At 42.0% G+C, this 20,656-nt stretch overlaps 1 protein-coding gene and 2 pseudogenes across 1 annotated transcript; all 3 read right to left on the bottom strand.

The window, feature by feature from the left end:
- LOC120784454 (vitelline membrane outer layer protein 1 homolog) lies at positions 1-5,189 on the bottom strand. Its single transcript, XM_040118298.1, has 4 exons — positions 4,822-5,189; positions 2,840-2,952; positions 1,325-1,631; positions 1-87 (listed from the first exon to the last, which is right to left on the bottom strand). Exons 1-4 carry the CDS (start codon positions 5,029-5,031, stop codon positions 85-87), a joined length of 633 nt encoding a protein of 210 aa, XP_039974232.1. The 5' UTR covers positions 5,032-5,189; the 3' UTR covers positions 1-84.
- Positions 5,190-8,132: 2,943 nt separating this feature from the next.
- On the bottom strand, positions 8,133-13,044 carry LOC120784020 (annotated as a pseudogene).
- Positions 13,045-15,629: 2,585 nt separating this feature from the next.
- Positions 15,630-20,636, bottom strand: LOC120784019 (annotated as a pseudogene).
- Positions 20,637-20,656: the final 20 nt, after the last annotated feature.

The raw sequence follows: 20,656 nt of genomic DNA, 5'->3' as shown, positions 1-20,656 counted from the left end.
TCGATTCAAATGTGCGCTTTATTATTTGTCATCTTTGATTGCAGGGTGTCGGAGAAGGACTAGATCGAGCTTTTCACCTGTCGATCACTGTCAATAAAAACATAGAGCACAAATTCATAAACAGCAAAGAACAGCGTCACAGAATTGTGCTATATATACAATATTTGTTACATTTGAATAATGTCGCTTTGTATTTCAAATGTTAAACCCACGTGCATGTCCCAAATGACAAAATCATTTCACTTCAAGGTCCCGTTAGTAGTTGCAGTCTGTTCTAATAAAAAAATGTCAAATCAAAATCTTTGCTTTGTTGTGTGTTTATATTCGGTTCAGTCTAGTAACAAATTAGTGCCTGGAAACAAAACTCTAAAATTAGCTCGGCTACTGGACAGTGCTTCAATAATCTGTCATCTCTGAGGTTAGAGACTGAAAAGGAAGCGTCCAGGTGGGCATTAGCACGTCACCCCGGAAAATCCGTTCCAACAAAGAGCTGTTCCAAAATCTATTCGGAAATTCTATTATCAGCGTTCACGACTGCAAACATGAGTTAACAATATTCCTTAAACCTTGTCACATTAATCTGCTCCCGTGTTCCCCGCTTATCTTTATAGTATTGGTTTGTGAAAGACACCAGAATATTTCCAAACACCAGGAACAGCTGGTGCTTAAGCTCCTCAACTAGCCAGACCTCCATCTCTATGGTCTGGGACCATCTGGAGAAAATCTGATCTCATCATTAAAAACTCTCAAGATAATGAGAATTCCTCAGGCAAACTGGCCAAGATTACATGTAACTAGTGGTGGAAAGTGACTTATTACGTTCATTCGAGTATAGTTTTTAGGTAATTGTACTTTACTTGAGTATTTCATGTTACTTTTACGTTTAACCATCAAAGTACACTTTGCTCATAATACTTTTGATTATACTTTTCTTACTTTACTAGGAGTTTGTACTTGTAGTGGAACGTTTTATACTGTTGTATTAGTACTTTTATTTAAGTAAAGGAACTGAACGCCTCTTCCACCACTCCTGTGAATTCAACACACTTTTCTTCTTGATAGAAGACAAACGGTTGTATTTTTGTGCATCTTGCTGCAGGTCAGGGAAAAGGTAAGGGTTTAGATTTACAATTTTTGGCGGCAGTACCTTTAACACTCTCAGAGAGTCTTGGTGGGGCTTGGGGCCACACAGTCTGGATTAAAATAGTTCTGACTTATTCAAATTAATGGAAATAAAGCTATTCGGAGTCTATATAGACCTTCTGTACTTTGTCTCTCAACTCTTTCTGGGTTTTGACTCCCATTATTTAACCCTCCATCTTACCTGCTGGGGCCTGTCACAGCAATGAAAGAGCACATCATTCAGGCTGGAATCATCCAGGCCATACTGGTATTCCTCCATCTTGGTCTCGATGCCACAGATTCCCCCATCACGGCACTCCTGGCTCCAGTAGCCGTACTCTCCCCACTCCATGCCGGGACCCTCCAGAGTCGGGTTACTGCTGCAGCGGAACTTAATGTTGTTGACGGCCGTGTCGTCACCAAACAGACCCTGATGTGGCTCCACGCGAATCTGGAAAGAGGTGAGCACGCCACCGGGGCAGTACTGAGGCTGGGACCAGTCACCGAAGCTGCACAGGAGATCAGGAAATACAGGAAGGGAGGGGGAGGGAGTCAGGAAAAGATCCAGGATTTGGGTTGGAAAGACTGGAAGGAAGTCAAGACATTTCAACATCTGAACACCTAATTTGCAAACCTGGCAGAAACTGTGTTTTCATTTCCCCTCTGAACATGATGAGAAACTGCCAGCTGCCGGCTTCCTGTTGCTTTCAAAGTACCTACTTTTTAAATCTAAATATTATTTAACCTTCAGTACAGCCCCGCTAGTCCCACCGGGATCAGGGATCTATCACATGATCAATCTGAACACGGCAACAAACAGCTGAATTTTTAAAGACATCACTAGAGACATTTCAGTGTAAGTGGCAGACATTCTCAGAGAGGGTGAAGGAAAGTAGTTCTGCTAATATGTTCATTACTGTCCAACATTAGATTTCCTGCGGCTAAATACCGGCACCCTACAGTGCCATGGTTGCATTTTGAAATAAAACTGCAGAAGAATCAAACCACACGCAGATGTGGCAGGGCAGTTTGCCTAACGTTCAGTTACTGGTTAGATCGACTGGTTAGATCGCTGAACACTAATTTCTTAGAATCAGTAACCCCTTTTTAAATCACTTGTCTTTTTCTGTAATCATGAATGCCAGCACACAATTTTATATTTCTACTTCCACTATGTTCTGTTTATTGTACAGTTTTTCTTATTTGTATTTTAGGTATTTTATTCCATGTATTTATTATTCTCTTACTATTATTAGCTGGATTTTATATAACTGTGGTGTATGTAAAACATGTTTTAAAAATTAAAAAGCTGTTTTAATAAATAAAATGTATTATTATTATTATTATTATTATTATTATTATTGTTATTATAGAAAAGGGTATCAGGCAATCTGGATCCAACTTTAACACTTACAACTGTAGATTTGATGATTAAAACTTCTTATTAATGACTTATTAATTCTTATAACTGATGACTTAATTGCTTATTAGAAAGCGACAACCCCATGAGTATCAATTCAGGGGTTACCAACATTTATAACTACATTATTACCAAGAGGAAAGACACATCTGCCAATTGGACTTATTAATGGCTTATAACCGATCTGTAATGCATTAGTAATGATTTCTTAACCACTAATAAAGCCATTATTACAACATATAAGCCCTTTATAAAGGGGTGCCTTATTAGAAAGTGGCACCGTTGCGGGCTACCTACTAGCCAGTGTGGGACTCAACAGAGTACAGGAAGCTTCGGTCCCCGTCTCTGGCGCAGATGAGGCGGATCCCGTTCAGGGCAGTGTCATCTCCAGCATACTGAGAGGGCTCCACCTGAGGAAACAGAAAACAGTTCCCAGAAGTAGCAGCAGCTCTTATCCAACCAGCTTTTTTTTTATCTCATTCCTGGGAGAGCAGCTGGCAAACGTGGTGCGAAAGGTCATGTCACGTTAAAGAGCAGATTGTTTCCAGGGTTCGCTGTAGTCTGTGCAGAGAAGTGCGGGTTAGTATCTGAAACAACGAGAGGTACTTATCTATTCCCTGTGCATCTCTGTTACTGAGAATTGTTCTGCATGCAGGTAAACACATAGAAAAGGAATCTTAATCAAATGCTAGGAAACGTCAAATTGTTAAATTCTTTTTTAATTTTTTTTTTTTGCATTAAAAAAATACAACATTGAAAACTGGGTAGCTGGAGCTTGTTTCAATCAGATAATTTGTCCTGTCTACGACACCTTGAAGGATAGGATCACTAGGTTCACATTATTAACACCTATCTTAAAACAACCCACATGCCCACTGTTTCTGGTCACTGTAAATGCTCCTCCTCTACATACTGGCCGTGAAGGCTGTGTCCAAACGTAACTCCGATATGACGTGGGAGATAAAATCCATAGTCCTTACTCCATCCTAAACTTCAGTTTACTGGGCTAGCCAAACCAAGTGGGTTTCTTCGAAAGGTAGATTGAAAGTTTAGAACAAAGTCCCTCTTTTTGTCTTCCGGGACAATTTTTCCCTGCTGAGATGGAGGAACAGTACATCAAAGAGGGAATTTTTGAAGTAGAAAGATTGCAGCTTTAAAAGATAGCAATTTCATTTCACTAACTCAGGCTGCTGAAGCCTTCCTAGATATGGCTGAACTTATGCACAGAACGAGGACTGTGAATTTGGTTCCCCATTTTCTTACATTGGAATCCCATTAGGAAGGGATCTCTTCACGGCCAGTATGAGAAGGAGGAACAACGACATCACGCAGAATCTGTTTTAATGAACATATGGGCATGTGACTTGAAAGAAAATGTGAACCTGTGCATTCAAGCTTCTAAACAAGGAATTCTGTGTCTTTATTTTCAAAGCCTTTCAACTAAACTATCCGTTTTGTAAAACTGCATGGAGAACGGAGAGCTGCGCACTCATAACTCCAACGTACTCGTTTTTAAACTGTGGCAAACAGTGCTCATCATCTGTTTCTTATTTCATCTTCAGGATGAGAGCAACAGTCATGGCTGGCATTTATACTAACCGGGACAGGTGATACAAATCAAGACAATCAACTGGAGGCCGACTGAAGGTCCATCACATGTTCACATTATCAAGAAGACAAGCACACACCAGAAAGAAGCATGACACGAGTCAAAAGAGAAAACGTTCAAGCCGGAGAGAGAAAATGCACAAAACACAAATGTACATCCACACAAATAAGCTCCAATTCAGTATTGAATGTCAAATAAAGAAATTAATTATAAACAAGTCACTATGTGAAAAATAAATTCAAAAGTTCAAAAATAATTGGGCAAACACAATAGAAAAATATAATAATAAAATCACCTACATGAATGTCTTTATGGACAAGGGGAATCTACATGTGATGGGCCTTCAGTTGGCCTCAAGTTGATTGCCTTGATCTGTAAGACCTGCGAAGGTCAGTATAAATACCAGTGAAATGACTGATGTTCTTATTCTGAAGATAGCTGCTTGCCAAAACAGCAATCTTTACAGGTTAAAAAAAAAAAAAAAAAAAAAGACGTCAGACTGTATAGCTTCCAGCTTTTCAGCCAGTGTAGTTCACGAAAAGCAAAAAATCTGAAAGCTTAATATTTGGACTTATAAAACAGTAAGGAAAGATCATTTTCAATTTGCCATGCCTCAGCAGATTTAAGTCAAATAGAATCTTGTAATACGTGAAAGAGTCAGTGTCTTTACCCTGATACTGAAGCCAACAGCAAAGAACTTGTCAGGACACATCTCTGGCCAGGTCCAGTTTCCAAACCTCTCTCCGTTGTTCACAGTGAGCACAGAGCTGTACGGTCTGCTGTTAAAGGCCACGCCAGCTCTCTGCAGAAAGGCTTTCTCGCCACATAACCCACCGGACAACACGGCCAGCAAGACCACAGCGGCGAACAGACTTGCCATGCTGACAAAACTGAGTCAGTGTTTCACCCTGAAATGCCAACTAACAAGTACCTGGGGGCTCAGACTCAGAGCTCTTATAGTTTCCCTGTTGATCGCAGAACAGGCCGCGCGTAGCAAACATGAATCATTTACAGAGTCACAGAGCGGCGTGGGAATTAACATTTGGTGTCGGAAAAGGAAAAGGTTTTTCCTCACTGAAGCTCAGTGACACAGGCTATGCTTTTCAGTTATTCATCTTTTACATCACAACATGCAGTGGATCTGATAGGAGTTTTACATTTCTGCATCACCTGAGAGCCGAGAATCCACGGGTCACTTTTACAAATGCAATCCACAGGGTACGGTTGGCAGCAACAGGTATTAGGCTGCATTCATCCTTTGCTCAATTTTGACCAGAACCTCTTTCCCGGCCATTGAGAAGCCCCCCCCCCTATAGCATGATGCTGCCACCACCATGCTTCACCACAGGGGTGGTATTATCCAGGTGATGAGCAGTGCCTGGTGTTCACCGGACATAGTGTTCGGAGATGTGCCCAAAGAGTTTTTGTCTCTTCAAGCCAGAGAATCTTTTTCCTCGTGCTCTGAGTCCTTTAAAGGCTCAGTGGCAAAATCCAGGGCGGCTGTGATCTGCCTTTTGCTCAAAGTGGCTTCTGTCTGGCTTCTCGACCACAAAAGCCTGACTGATGAAGTGCTGCTGAGACGGTTTTCTTTCCAGCAGGTTCTCCCATCCCCGCAAAGGACTTCTGAAGTTCTGTTAGAGCAACCGTTGGGTTCTCAATCACCTCCCGGTTACAAAGTTCTTCCATTTCACAATTCCTGAGGCCACTGTGCTCCTGGGAACACTCAATTTTTTAGAAATATCCTGGCCCTGATTTCTGCCTCACTACAATTTTATCAAAGAGGTCTACAGAGAGTTCCTTGGCTTGGTTTTTTGTCCTGACATGCAGTGTGAATTGTGGGACCTTATTTACACAGGTGTGTGCCTTTCTAATGTCCACTCAACTCAGTTTGCCACAGATGGACTCTAGACAAATCTTAAGGACAATCAAAGCAAACAGGATGCACTTGACCTAATAAATTTGCAAAAATTTCTATAAACCTGTTTGGATTTTGTCATTATGGGTTAAGTGTCGATTGATGGGCAAAAATGGCAATTTTATCAATTCAAAGTCAAATCTTAAACACAATAAAGTGTGCAAAAAGTGAAGGGGTCCTAATACTTTCTGAAGCCAATGTATAACAGCTAAATGAATAAATAAAATGCAGAGAACAATTGATGATAATCTGTAGCTTGAATACATTTTTTTGGTGGCAGGTCAAAAGTTTCTTAGGGGTGTGGGCTGCGTGCTTACTGATACACAGCATATTATCAGGAACAATCTTTGTATATATTTAGAGTACCGTCAAAGTTAAACTTGACTTTTTAAAATTGGATTATTGAATTACTCAGTTTATCTGTGTTTCAAAATGCTTCATATGTATCCGACATACACAGATTTGACATGTCATGTAAAAAATATGTGTCTTACTCCAAGGTGAGAACTATTACAGGGGACGGGTCTGGCAGCTTAATCCTAAAAAATTATCCTAACACAATATTAGAACAATTTGTGGCACCTTTTTTGAAAGATACTGATACAGGCAAAAAAAAACCAGGCTGGAAACATGAATAGGGAGGCATGCAAACAGGATCAGCAGCTGGCACACTGTGGAGATAGCGGCACAACAGACAACCCGGCAGGGAGTAGGTGCTGGATGGCTGGTATCGGGGGCAATGAGGGAATGAGAAGCAGGTGAGCAGGTGGTTGTGGAGGTCAGGTGGTGGGGAAACATAGAAATGCACCAGGGGCAACTGCTGGACAGCCTGATAACAACAGGTTTGGAAAATCCCATAAAAATGCAGTTGGCATAAGATTCCCACGCTCAGGGGTAGATTCTGGGGGAAGTGAAGCCTGCTTCCCTTTCAATGTGTCTTTTGCTTGACCTTAACTTGAACTTAACCTTCACCCTAACCCTAACCAGTCGTGACGCTTAACCTGACTCCAACCTTATCCTAACCCGACCTAACAACCAGTTATCTCTGCCCACTCCTGTTGGAATGTGATGTTGACCAGAAAAATGCAGGGGCCTGCGGGGAAGCGGCAACATCTGAGGCTGAAGGGAGAGGTATTTTGCACCCCACAACCTCCCTGTCACAACCCTTATGCTGCATTCATGTCATATTGGGGTCATCTTAACACGATATATATATATCCAACCCTAAGCCTAGTGCCTGAAAACCAAGCAAACGTGGAAGCTTAATGTCAGCCCAGTCCACAGTCCAGTGAAATGAAACCCTAATTTAATGGATATATTGTAATTGTCATCACACGACCTTCTTGAGTTGTCAGATGACGTGAACGGTCTCATGTTGTCAACATGGGAATCTTTCCCATCTTTATAATGACTGTCACAATGGCGACTCAGTGAGGTTTGTTGTTCAGACAAGATAAGCAATTTCAGCAGGATACTTTGGGCTCGCAGAAGTTCAGCAAAGCGCAAAGCGCACTTTTAGACATTTTAAAAAAAAAAAAAAAAAAAAAAAAAAAAATTTTTTTTTTTTTTTTTTTTTTTTTTAAATGAAATCTCCTCACTCTCTGGCCGTGATATTAGCATATATATTTTTTCCAGACCAACACAACACTTGAGAGCATCTAACTTCCAAGTCATTTTTTAATTACCTTAGTTCCAACAGGAATTCTGGGAAATGCCTGTGTCAGTGGCTCGGTTCTGTGCTCACGTATATTATGACTTTGCTGCGAGCTCATTGGTTAATTAGACAGGATATGAAAACTTGCTGCTCTCAGCCTCATGTTACTTTTACGTTTAACCATCAAAGTACACTTTGCTCATAATACTTTTGATTATACTTTTCTTACTTTACTAGGAGTTTGTACTTGTAGTGGAACGTTTTATACTGTTGTATTAGTACTTTTATTTAAGTAAAGGAACTGAACGCCTCTTCCACCACTCCTGTGAATTCAACACACTTTTCTTCTTGATAGAAGACAAACGGTTGTATTTTTGTGCATCTTGCTGCAGGTCAGGGATAAGGTAAGGGTTTAGATTTACAATTTTTGGCGGCAGTACCTTTAACACTCTCAGAGAGTCTTGGTGGGGCTTGGGGCCACACAGTCTGGATTAAAATAGTTCTGACTTATTCAAATTAATGGAAATAAAGCTATTCGGAGTCTATATAGACCTTCTGTACTTTGTCTCTCAACTCTTTCTGGGTTTTGACTCCCATTATTTAACCCTCCATCTTACCTGCTGGGGCCTGTCACAGCAATGAAAGAGCACATCATTCAGGCTGGAATCATCCAGGCCATACTGGTATTCCTCCATCTTGGTCTCGATGCCACAGATTCCACCATCACGGCACTCCTGGCTCCAGTAGCCGTACTCTCCCCACTCCATGCCGGGACCCTCCAGAGTCGGGTTACTGCTGCAGCGGAACTTAATGTTGTTGACGGCCGTGTCGTCACCAAACAGACTCTGATGTGGCTCCACGCGAATCTGGAAAGAGGTGAGCACGCCACCGGGGCAGTACTGAGGCTGGGACCAGTCACCGAAGCTGGACAGGAGAGCAGGAAATACATGAGAGAGAAGGGAGGGGGGGGGGGTCAGGAAAAGATCCAGGATTTGGGTTGGAAAGACTGGAAGGAAGTCAAGACATTTCAACATCTGAACACCTAATTTGCAAAACTGGCAGAAACTGTGTTTTCATTTCCCCTCTGAACATGATGAGAAACTGCCAGCTGCCGGCTTCCTGCTGCTTTCAAAGTACCTACTTTTTAAATCTAAATATTATTTAACCTTCAGTACAGCCCCGCTAGTCCCACCGGGATCAGGGATCTATCACATGATCAATCTGAACACGACAACAAACAGCTGAATTTTTAAAGACATCAGTAGAGACATTTCAGTGTAAGTGGCAGACATTCTCAGAGAGGGTGAAGGAAAGTAGTTCTGCTAATATGTTCATTACTGTCCAACATTAGATTTCCTGCGGCTAAATAACGGCACCCTACAGTGCCATGGTTGCATTTTGAAATAAAACTGCAGAAGAATCAAACCACACGCAGATGTGGCAGGGCAGTTTGCCTAACATTCAGTTACTGCTACAAATGAAAAGAAAGAAAAACCAAGTGCATTTACATCGGAGTAATATTAGATTTTATACATTTCCTATTTAATTTCCCTCTTAAAAGACTGAATCAATCTGTTTTATTCAAGGCGCACAGCTTTCTGATAAGACACCCTTTATGAAGCAAAGTTGTAACTGTAGTGGCTTTAATAATGGTTACAAAGTCATTTACTAATGCTCTATAGATCACGTATGAGGCGTTGAAAAGAACATGTTGGATTATTGAATTACTCAATTTATCTAATGAGTTTCAAAACGCTTCATATGTATCCGACATACACAGATGTGACATGTCATTTAAAAATATGAGTCTTACTCCAATGCGAGAACTATTACGGGGGACTTTTTTTGAAAGATACCATGTCAGCTGAGTCCTTGGTTGATAAAAATGATAAAGGAGGAGCTCTGCCATGTCAGGACACCAGTCCCGTAGTAAAACAACAGCATGTCACCTTCTCACGCTGCCGTTTATCTCCTTCCACTGTAGCTCAGGCAAAGCGGACTGAAAGACAGGAGGACGTTTTTCCTTTTTTGTAAGCTCAAGGGTTTTAGAAGATGGAGAGTTTTTGTGCTGAAGAAAGCTTCGAGGGTCACCTGTAATACTTGTAACCTTGTCCAAGTCTTCAGCAGAGCTCAACGGTTGATTTTACTTTATTATATACGGTATTATTCATTATATCATCATATCTGTCTCCTGTTGAAGCACTTTAACAAAAAAAAACAAAAAAACAAACTACAATTCTGAATGACATGAAGATGCATGTGCCAGACTGCCAAGTGGGCTGAAGTCAAACCTGAAACATGAAAAAAAAAAAAAGAAAGAAAATGTTAAAAAACCTGATGACCTGTTTTATTTCATAACTAAACCAATTCTCACAGTCTGGTCTCTGTATTCTGTTACAAGACAATCAACAAAAGTACGAGTGAACAGCTTCTGAATACGAAAACTGATGTCAACACACCTCTGTTTCCACCAATAGTAAACTGCTCCGCCAGCAGCTGCAGTGAAGCCACCAAAGAAGAAGATGGTCCCCACCGCCATATTCACATATTTATCATCCAGGGCAAAGATGTTTGAGTGAGAGAAATATCGACAGTGAAATCTTAATCTTCTCACAGATCCTATGATGAATCAGAATACTTTGTCATCCCGTCCCTTCCTAGGCGAAGAAGCTAATTTTGTCGGGCGCCATAAAGATACCGTTAGCACCATCTGAATCTAAAAGGCTTAATACCTTAATAATCCCTTATTGCTATCTGTATACACACAAATCTTCAATAGTGCTGGGGTAATGCTTAGATGAATGGAATTCCTTATCATGGGTATAGAATATGTAGAATCTCTTCCTTTAGTATGGTCCCACTTGCCAACTTTTTCATTGTTTTCCTAGGACAGACACCTTAAGACCTTTTCCCTCACATTCTGCTGGTGAATTTCAGCTCTTCCTACTCCGATTTTATCATGTCCACGTCTCTGTTTTCTCATACATTCACTAATCTCACTTGTCAACACAGCCGACAAACCAACCCATTGGTCAATGCCGCTCCCAAACTTTTTGTAACGATTCTGTTCGTAGATGTTTGGACTGAAAAGCAGGACCCAGAGACAGAGCAGGCAAGGTAAATTGAGTTTGAACCTTGTTTAAAAGCAAAGGTCACCAAGAGGCAGTCATTCAGCATGTGGCAAAAAAAAGGGACCAGGCAGGCAAAAAAACCAGGCTGGAAACATCTATAGGGAGGCATGCAAACAGGATCAGCAGCTGGCACACTGTGGAGATAGCGGCACATCAGACAATCCGGCAGGGAGTAGGTGCTGGATGGCTGGTATCAGGGGCAATGAGGGAATGAGAAGCAGGTGAGCAGGTGGTTGTTGAGGTCAGGTGGTGGGGAAACGTAGAAATGCACCAGGGGCAACTGCTGGACAGGGTGAAAACAACAGGTTCCGAAAATCCCATAAATATGTAGTTGACATTAGATTCCCACGCTCAGGGGTAGATTCTGGGGGAAGTGAAGCCTGCTTCCCTTTCAATATGTGTTTTGCCTACCCTTAACTTGAACTTAACCTTCACCCTAACCCTAACCAGTCGTGATGCTTAACCTGACTCCAACCTTATCCTAACCCGACCTAACAACCAGTTATCTCTAGGAAGCGATAACGTCTGAGGCTGCGCCCCACCACCTCCCCTTCACAACCCTTATGCTGCATTCTTGTCACAATGGGTCATCTTAACACGATATATATATATCCAACTCTAAGCCTAGTGCCTGAAAACCAATGAAACGCAGAAGCTTAATGTCAGCCCAAGTCCCCAGTCCATTGAAATGAAACCCTAATTTAATGGATATGTTGTCAACATGGGAATCTTTCCCATCTTTACCATCCATCCATCCATTATGACGTGAATGAAGAATTTTCTTCAGATTGTTCCAGTAACTTGATTATGTTAAAAGTGTAGGTTGGAACCAGTGTTGAAAAGTTCAACTTGTTTAAGTTTGTTCTATTTTAAAGAGAAAAAATTGGGTAAGGGCTTTTTTTTTTTTTTGAATGGATGTTCCATTTCACCTCACCTGCTGGCTCTTCTCTACCAAGTCTACACAGAGTCTAGAGGGGAGATGCTGTCCTTAATCCTATATTCATGGGCCTGCGTCTTATGAAGATACTAGAGTCTGTCTGACAAAACTTCATTAAATTCTGTAAATATCGTCATTCATTTCCAACTCATCCATACTTCCTGAATTTAAGTTGAAATATGCTGAGTAAAAAAGACACTCTCCTCCAGTTGGGACATTAGTGGCTTCTAAATTTCAACAGTGTTTAGTGTGTTTTCTCCTCTGGAAAAACGCTAACCCAAGTCCACCTCCAGGCTCTCTTTCAGGCTGCTGTGGTCCACCCTGCAGCTCACCCTCTCTCCTCTCTCAGGTGTCAGTGCCGGGTAGGAGTGAAGTTGGGAGCTCCGGTTCTCATTTGCCACGACATCTGTGGACGACACATCGGTGGTGACCTCCACCCCGTCTCTCAGCCAGCTCACGCTCACTTCTTGAGGAAGAAACCCCACAACGCTGCACTCTAGCACGGACCACTCCCCATGGTCCGCCGGCTTGGTCTGATGGACCCTGAGAACCGGAGGCACTGGAGTGTGGAAATGATTAGAGCAAACAATTAGCTAAATGGCCTGCTGCACGTAGAGCCTGCTTCAAAGCAGAGTGCAGAAGAGAGAGCAATGGGCTAAAAAGTTTTCTTTGAAACATTGAATTAAAGAATGGGGAGAGAAAGATTTTCTCTCTTTTTTCAATGAAGCAAATTGAGCTAATTAAGCGGCACTGTTAGGCATTTAAACAGGCCATTTTCCAAGCCTGATTGTTAAAATGGTCTGCCTTTTTCATGCCGTATTTTCTCCGAGGCCAACATACTCCCCAACACAAGAGTCATATATGTTGTTAAGCTTCTGGTTAAATACCAGACCACGTCCGTGATGTCGTCGCCATACTCACAGTCTGATATCATCTGATATACGTAGCCACCTGTGACAGTAAGAAAATCAGTTAATACAGAAAATTGTGACGGTAAAATCAATCATTTTTATTTCACATGTGCTGAACAAAAGCAGTCCTTTGTTCTGTTTTAAAGAAGAAGTATTTGGCAAACAAGTTTAACTTTTCAACACTGGTTCCAACCTACACTCTTATCATAATCTGTACTAACTAATGAGACATGTCACATTATGAGAATGGGCAAAACAAAAGAAACACCCGCAAATTAAATTACAGTTCTGCTGTAACTGCTGGGGAGAGTCGTCCAGGCTATGTTTGCCACACTCTTGCCACATTTTTAAGTGTTTGTAACTGATGCATGGGCACTTCAGACAGCAACTACTGTAACTGACGATTATAGAAGCTACACAGATCCGTCATATTAAGTTGAAACCCAGTTACTCTACGACTGCAAATTTAATGCAGACCTGGCAATCATTATGTGTTATAGTGAGGACATAGGCCATAACTTTTACAGCCACTATTGACACAAGTGACGGTAACAAGATAGTTAGGAATGATAACATGTAGTATAACAATAACATAAGTGGTACATAAGAAGTGAACTGACTAAATTATGTCAGTTGCCCAGCAAAATCTAACATCTAACATTAGCTAACACTAGCCACCATAAGCTACTGGTCATACCAGACCAAGCAAGACTGTATCAGCAAAGGTCCCAGGTGTACTGCATTGAGCAAAGTTGCTTTTTATTTCTTATGAATCCAGTTTTTTGTTTGTAAGAGGGAGAGTTTGTTACGTCGTCATTCAAATCACACAAAGGTTTTGTTTTAAAGGCAACAAAGGGCAAGATAATTGCTGCAGGTGACAAACACAACAAAATCATGTGACGTTGCAAGAGGTAAAGTCTAAAAATAATGATGACATATGGCTTTTCTTTAGAAACAAACAATGGGGATTACATTGGATAAATCTCAAAAAACTGAGCATCAGCAAATCAATTTTGCAGCAGAATTTTTGTACTGCATTGTAAGGTGTCTGTTTAATCAACCTTGTACAACTCTTTAAAGTATTATAAATAATAGTATACAGAAATAAAAAGTAAAATATAACACGAAGATACCTACCTGCTGGTGTAGTGCAGAGTAAAAAAGCAGGGATGCGAGATTGTACAGAAAATAAAGTAGTCCCATGATCTTTTAAACAATGAAAACTACAACATAAAGTTCATCACTTGCTGCTTGCAAAAGATTATAGACTCAATCATGCTCGTAAAACTTCTCAAGCTCAAAAACTAAACTGCATCCTGCGTTCTTGTACAACAAATGATGCAGATTTTCGTGTGTGGGCAGCGCAGAGATGAACAGGTCTTTCAGGTTTTATCAAGGCTTTTTTTCGTTTTCGAGCTTAAAATGATTTAATAGGAAAGAATTCTCAGCAGTGCAAATAGATGTAATTGAGGTAAACAAAAGTGTGGTCAGTCTTGTTTCACTCTTCCCATGCAAAGGCCTGGCTATTACTGAAGTACTCAAAGGACTGCCACTTCTGTAACGTAATTCATCATTCCGTATTTGTAAATCCTACTCACAGAGTCCAAGGTATGAATTATTTCTAAACCACTGAATAAATATTGTTATTGCAAAATCAAAGCTGCAGTACTTTGGATTTTCAGTGTTTGAGAACTAAAATGCATCCTTCAGAAGCTCAGCACACTTGCATATTAAAATGTGGCAGCCATCTCGTCCATCGCAGTGATTAGGATTCAGGCCGGAGGAAGACAAGAGAGGCAGTTTGGAGCATCGCAATTCTGTGCCGGTATTAAAAACACGAGCAAGCAGAGACGACAAACATTATTTACGGATCATTCACGTCAGGTAGTCACTGCAGAAGCAGCAATTTGCCCCAGAAGCTTGGCCAGTGCAGTAGTAACTGATGGCGCCAGTGGTCACACAGGCTGCTCTGAGGAAGGATTAGTAAACGCACAAGCAAGAATGTGATGGATTTGTTCTCAGCAGTACAACAAACAGCAACAGACATTTTTAACTTCCGCTCATGTGCTTTACGTGTACATGACAAACACAACGAGCTACAAACTCATAACTGTGCATCATGTTGCAAAACATGGGTAAAGCCTTTGCATTTTCTTCTGATTTATTAGAATGTATATATTTTTCTAGTGAAAAATGAAATAATATGTTAAACTGCAACTGTTCAATAATCTTGACACTTTTAAAGGATAGAGGCTACTGCAAACATTTATTCAGGCAAATGAACGGAGCCTAAACTAAAAGGTCCCTTCATCTCTTAAAGGAATAGTTCAACATTTTGGGAAGTACTCTGGCAGAGAGTTAGATGGGAGGACTGATACTACTCTCGTATCCGTCTGTTAACTGTATGGCCGGCAGATGGTTAGCTTAGCTCTGTAAACAGTATGGAAAGAGCCAGCCTGGCTCCGTCTAGCAGTATCCAACTACCTGAACCTCTAAAGCTCACGAATTAGCACATTACGTCTTGTTTGTTTGATCCAAACAAAAACCGAAGTGTGAAAACGTAAATTTGCGGGGTCTGGGGTTATGTGCCGGACAATTTCTTTCTCATGAGCGAGCTTTTAGAGGTGATGGGTCTGTTGGACAGAGCCAAGAGTGTATTTCCCAAAATGCCGGACTACAGCTTTAACTGATGGGGTTTTATTTTGGTTTTTTTTTTAGCTCAAGTTTAGATTCAGTGTTGTTGCAGAAATGGAAAAAATAAAACAGACACAGACGTCATATAAACACTGCAGGTGTAATACAAATAAATAACTAAAATTCTGATGTGGACAAAGAGGAATCTCCCTCCCGAAAGGAAGAAACACAAGGGAAAACAGAAGAAGACAATCAGATGTCTGACGTCAAGAGTCAGGTGTTTGTTTTGATGTGTGTTACCCCCGGCAGGACTTGTTGGCTTTCACGATGAACCAGAGGCCTGTGACAACTCCAATCAGGCCCAGGATCACACCGCAAACACACACTGAGGCCTCCACGGCCTGGGGGTCTGTGTGCGCTTCGACCTCTGTGGGAAAAAAACAAAACAAAAAAACCCACATGCACACACGTCTTTGTTTTACTGTATTCGTGGGGGCTCTTCATTGACATAATGCATTCCCTAGCCTCTTACCCTGACATAAACCGTCACAACTGAATGCCTAACCCTAACCTGAACCGGATTCTAACCCTAACCCTAAAACCAAGTCTTAACCCTCAAACAGCCATTTGAACTTGTGGGTCTGCCACGGCCGGTCGACTCTGCCAGGAGGGAAAACTTGTCCTTCTGCCACTGGAGATGTTCAGTCTTAAACTGCTGCTCTGCTTCCTTCAGAGCAGACATCAGCTTATTTTCCTCATCTCTCTCACTCTCCTGCCGAGCCAGACAGGAGGCTCTGGATTTGTTTATTTCCTCTATAAGGGAGCTTTTCTGCTGCTGCAAACGGAGGCGCTCAGCCTCCAGTAGGTCTTCTGCCGGGCAGCTTTGATCTTGCTGGTCTCCGCTCTGTGTTCCTCCAGCAGGGCTTGATAGGAATCCTGGGATTACTTTCCACAGTCTTCTTAGCATCCTCCTTCTGCTGCAAAAGAGTTTCCTTCATCCTGCTCAGTTTCTTGTGCAGCTTCTCAGTCTGACCCCTCTCAAATACAAGATCTTTCTCCAGTTCTTCTGCCTTTGAACTAGCCTCAAACTCTGCAGTGTCTCTGTCAAGTAGCTGCACCTCCAGGCAATGAGCTTTTCAACATAGACGTCTACCTTCACTGCCTCCAACTCATTCTGAATGGCCTATTTCTCCCTCTGCGTGGCCTGCAATCTGAGTTGAAGGTCCTTGGTGTTGGAGGTCTGATGCTCAAGATCATTCTGGACTCTACACAGGATCATCCCGGTCTTTCAGAATTTGGTCAGAATGCGGCGTCAACAGCATGAGTCCACAGACCCAACCTGCCTTGTGTCAACGGTCCAGGCTGGTGGTGGTGGTGGTGGTGGTGGTGGTGTGATGGTGTGGGGAATGTTTTCTTGGCACACTTCGGGCCCCTTAATACCAATCAATTATGGTTTGGTCTACCTGAGCATTGCTTTTGACCATGTGCATCCCTTTTTGGCCACAGTTTACCATCTTCTAAAGGCTACCTCCGGTGTGATAACGCACCATGTCACACAGCAAAAGTCGTCTCAAACTGGTTTCAGGAACATGACAACGATAACAGTGGACTTCAGTGGCCTCCCTAGCCTCCAGACCTGAATCCAATAGAACATCTTTACAGATGTGGTAGAACGGGAGATTGGCAGCTTGAATGTGCAGCTGACAAATCTGCAGAAATGATGTGATGCATGATCATGTCAACATGGAGCAGAATCTCAAAGCACTGTTTCCAACATCTTGTGAAATCAATGCCACGAAGAACTGAGGCTGTTTTGAGATCAAAGGAAGGCCCAGCCAAGTATTAGTATGGTGTTCCTAATAAAGTGATCAGTAAATGTATATAACAATATACATATTAGCTATTATACGGAAGAATCCACTGGGAAACCATTAACTCTTACCTTTCTCTAACTTACTGTATGAGAGTATGGTATAAAATAAAATAAAATTGGATTTAAAAAAATTGAAATAAAATAGAATAAAATAAAAAATATATTCATCATGTTATTAGACTGTTAATATATTAGTTTTGTTTCTCTAAAATCTTCATTTAATGAGTTGAGTGAACTATCAGCAGTTCATTCATTCAACTCATGTCAAGTCTAAGTACCTCAAGCCCAAACAAATCGTGCTTATAAATTCTAAAGTGGGCTAAAAATTAAAATTAGAAAGTCCAGCTTGAAATGAACTAAATTTACATATGTACAGTAAGTTAATGAGAAAAGATTGGTTGATTGGTTCCACTAAAGTCCTGTATGATGTTTTACAGTTTATATTTAACAAGTGCAACATCTTCACTCTTTAGTTCTGTGCCACACTAAAACCATCCACTGACCAACTCTCTCATTCGACCGGGTTACCCGACCTGTGGAACGGAACCTGTGGTCCCCGCTGCAGGAGTAGATCCCTGTCCTGTGAAGTTCAGGTAGGGGGAGAGTGCGGAAGAAGGGAAAAAAGCTGGGGGGCAATACTGAGTCCGGCCGACCTCAGTCCGGCCCACGACCTGCCCGTCCCTGGTCCGGGTGATGTCCACAACAGCCGGATGGACGTCGGTGACAAAGCAAATAAGGGTGTTGGGGACCCCAAGCTCCATGTCCTGCTTCGGGTAGATTCAGGGAGGTAGGACTGACTGACTGTGGATGAACGGGTGGACGGTTGACAGGCACAGACAGTTACGCTACATGGACAAAAATATGTGGACATCTATATGTGATTGTTGAATTACGCTTTGCTCACAGTTATTCCGGGGGTACAAACTGTTGCCACAAAGTTAGAAGCCCACCATTGTCTAAAATAACACTGTACACTTGTCAATCAAGATTTTCCCTTTATTGGAACTAAACATGACCCAACACATTAAAAAAACAGACTCAGACAAAATAATGTGGACAGGGGTGTCCAAATACCTTTGGCCATATAGTGTCACCGTTATAACGTCAGCACCCTTCACAATTACTTTAATACTTTTGGACAGTTTTTACAAGCTGCCTCAGAACCTTAATTAATCTCAGGGGTTGGATAAACAGCAATGCAAAAAAAAAAACAGTGTCTACTGGTACTTTAATTTTGTTGAAAAATATGTTTAATATGGAATTAATCCATTCATGGTATGAGTCAAATGCCGAATCGTGGGCTGTGGCTTGAATCATCCCAAAACAGCAAAGTACACACACAAAAAAGAAAAAAACTCGTTTGATGTTTAACATTGCTGATGCAACATTTCTACGGTGGTTGACAAGTTTCCGCTGGAACCGATACGGCTGTTCGGAGCTCAAAGTGTTAGATGGACTGAAATGACAGATGTGGCTGAACGCAAAGATAATTTGAGCGTCATTCATAGCTACCAACGGGGGAAGTTTCCCAGAGACACGCTTACTTCTCAGTATCACGGAACGCATGCTAATTAATGGGAACTCCCGAGTGCAGAGCTGTACAATAAACAGGGACAGACGCCTTAACCTACACCGACAATACAAGTATGATTATACACCCAGAGAGGTTAATTGCGGCTCACAGGAATTTTCCCTTAAGAATACACACCAGAACGCTCTTCTCATCAACTTGTGTTTAATAGCACCGCTGCTCCCATTACACTGTACTGCAGTATTGTGACTGACTTTTGTTCTTGGGATTAGGCTATAATCCAGCCTGAGTTTTGGAAAGATGAAGTCAGCAGCGATATTCTTGGTTATTTCACCATATTTGCCGTGCTCTTCGTCATTTAACAGCTCCCATCTGCATCACCAGGGTTTCAGACAGGGCTCTTCTGACGATTCCTAGATCCTGGTTCAAGACTAAAAGCAATGGTGGAAAATAACTAAGTACATTCACTCAAGAACTGGGTATTTCCATTTTTTGTTACTGTCCTCTTCTAGCCCTCTACATTTTACACGCAAATATTGTACTTTTTAACTTTTATTTTGTCTTTCCTCTCCCATTAATCATCTCACAACCCCTCAGATTTATCTTGTGACCCTTTGGAAGGGGGCTGACCCATAGGTTGGGGACCACGGAACTAAACTACCAACTACACAAATAGTGAAAACCAGCCCCACCTCGAGCAGCTACAACAGTAAAGTGCTGTTTACACGTCGTTTAGTCAGTATTAATCTAAAAATGTCATATCACTCGATACTTAAGTACTTTTGCTTCGGTATGATTTTGAATTCTGGACCTTTACTTGTAATGGAGTACTTTCCTGTATTGGTACTTTCACATCAATAAAAGATCTGAGTAATTCTTCCTCCACTGACTAAAGTCGAGTTAATTAGTTCTAAAAGTCAAGACTCCACAGCTCCGAGGCTCCGAGAATCTGTAAATTTTTTGTAAGTAGTCATATTGTCCAAGAAAGAGAAACTCAGTGTTTCAGCTGCCTCACCTATGACCTCTCCCTTTATGGCACATGGGATATTGTACTCGCAGGTACCCAGGGACGAGTCTGCGTCTTTGGCCAGTCCAGGATCAGGGGTCCACTGCTCCGCAGACACTGGGAGACGGGGCACTGCCTGGTAGGTGACGGGGTCGACGTAGAGGAGCTGATGCCATACTGGCCATCATCTGGCACTTCCCCTTCGACAGAAGGTCAAAAAGCGATAGCGAGCGTTTGCCTGCAGGAAAGACACAATTGCATGACGTACTGTGTTTGAGTTGTTTCAAGTAGTCAGGTTCGAGAGCAAATCTGGTGTCTATGCTCGAGCTAAATATGGCCCGATATCTCAAACAGCGTGGAGAACCATCACCGGACACCATCCAACTTGCTGCTCAGATTTCGGCTGTGGGGTTTTTGGCTCCATCAGCCACGCTGGCAGGTCACTGACCAGGATGATTTCTGCTGTAAAAATGCTTTTTATGCTGATTCATCACATACTGCATCTTCAACGTAGCATTGAATTTAGTTTTGCTTCATTTTGATCTGACCTGTGCATATCTGACAAGAAAACTCCTGACAAATCACGAATAATGTACTTTTGCAGGAACTTACCTGGACTGCATTTTGGGAGACAAACCAGTAGCAGTACCGAGAACAGATTCCTCGCCATGTTGCATTTCAGGTGCTACAAATATCAAACTGGGCAGGTTTAACTGCCTGCAGCTCCCTGCGTGTTGATGTCCCTCCCGAACATCAATATCGGATGCAAAAAAAAATGTTTCTCCCCCCAACCCGACGTGGGAGAAGACCCGCCCTACTATGCCACTGATTGGCTGCGTTGGTTAAGTTTAGGCACGAGGAGTGGTGAGGCAGGGTAGGGGGGGGGCGGGTCCTTGCCCACCTCGGGTGAGAT

This window comes from Xiphias gladius, chromosome 22 (genome assembly GCF_016859285.1).
Source record: "Xiphias gladius isolate SHS-SW01 ecotype Sanya breed wild chromosome 22, ASM1685928v1, whole genome shotgun sequence".
NCBI lineage: Eukaryota > Metazoa > Chordata > Actinopteri > Istiophoriformes > Xiphiidae > Xiphias > Xiphias gladius.
Note: the sequence above shows the minus strand (reverse complement) of the source record. Positions and strands in the feature narration are given on the sequence as shown.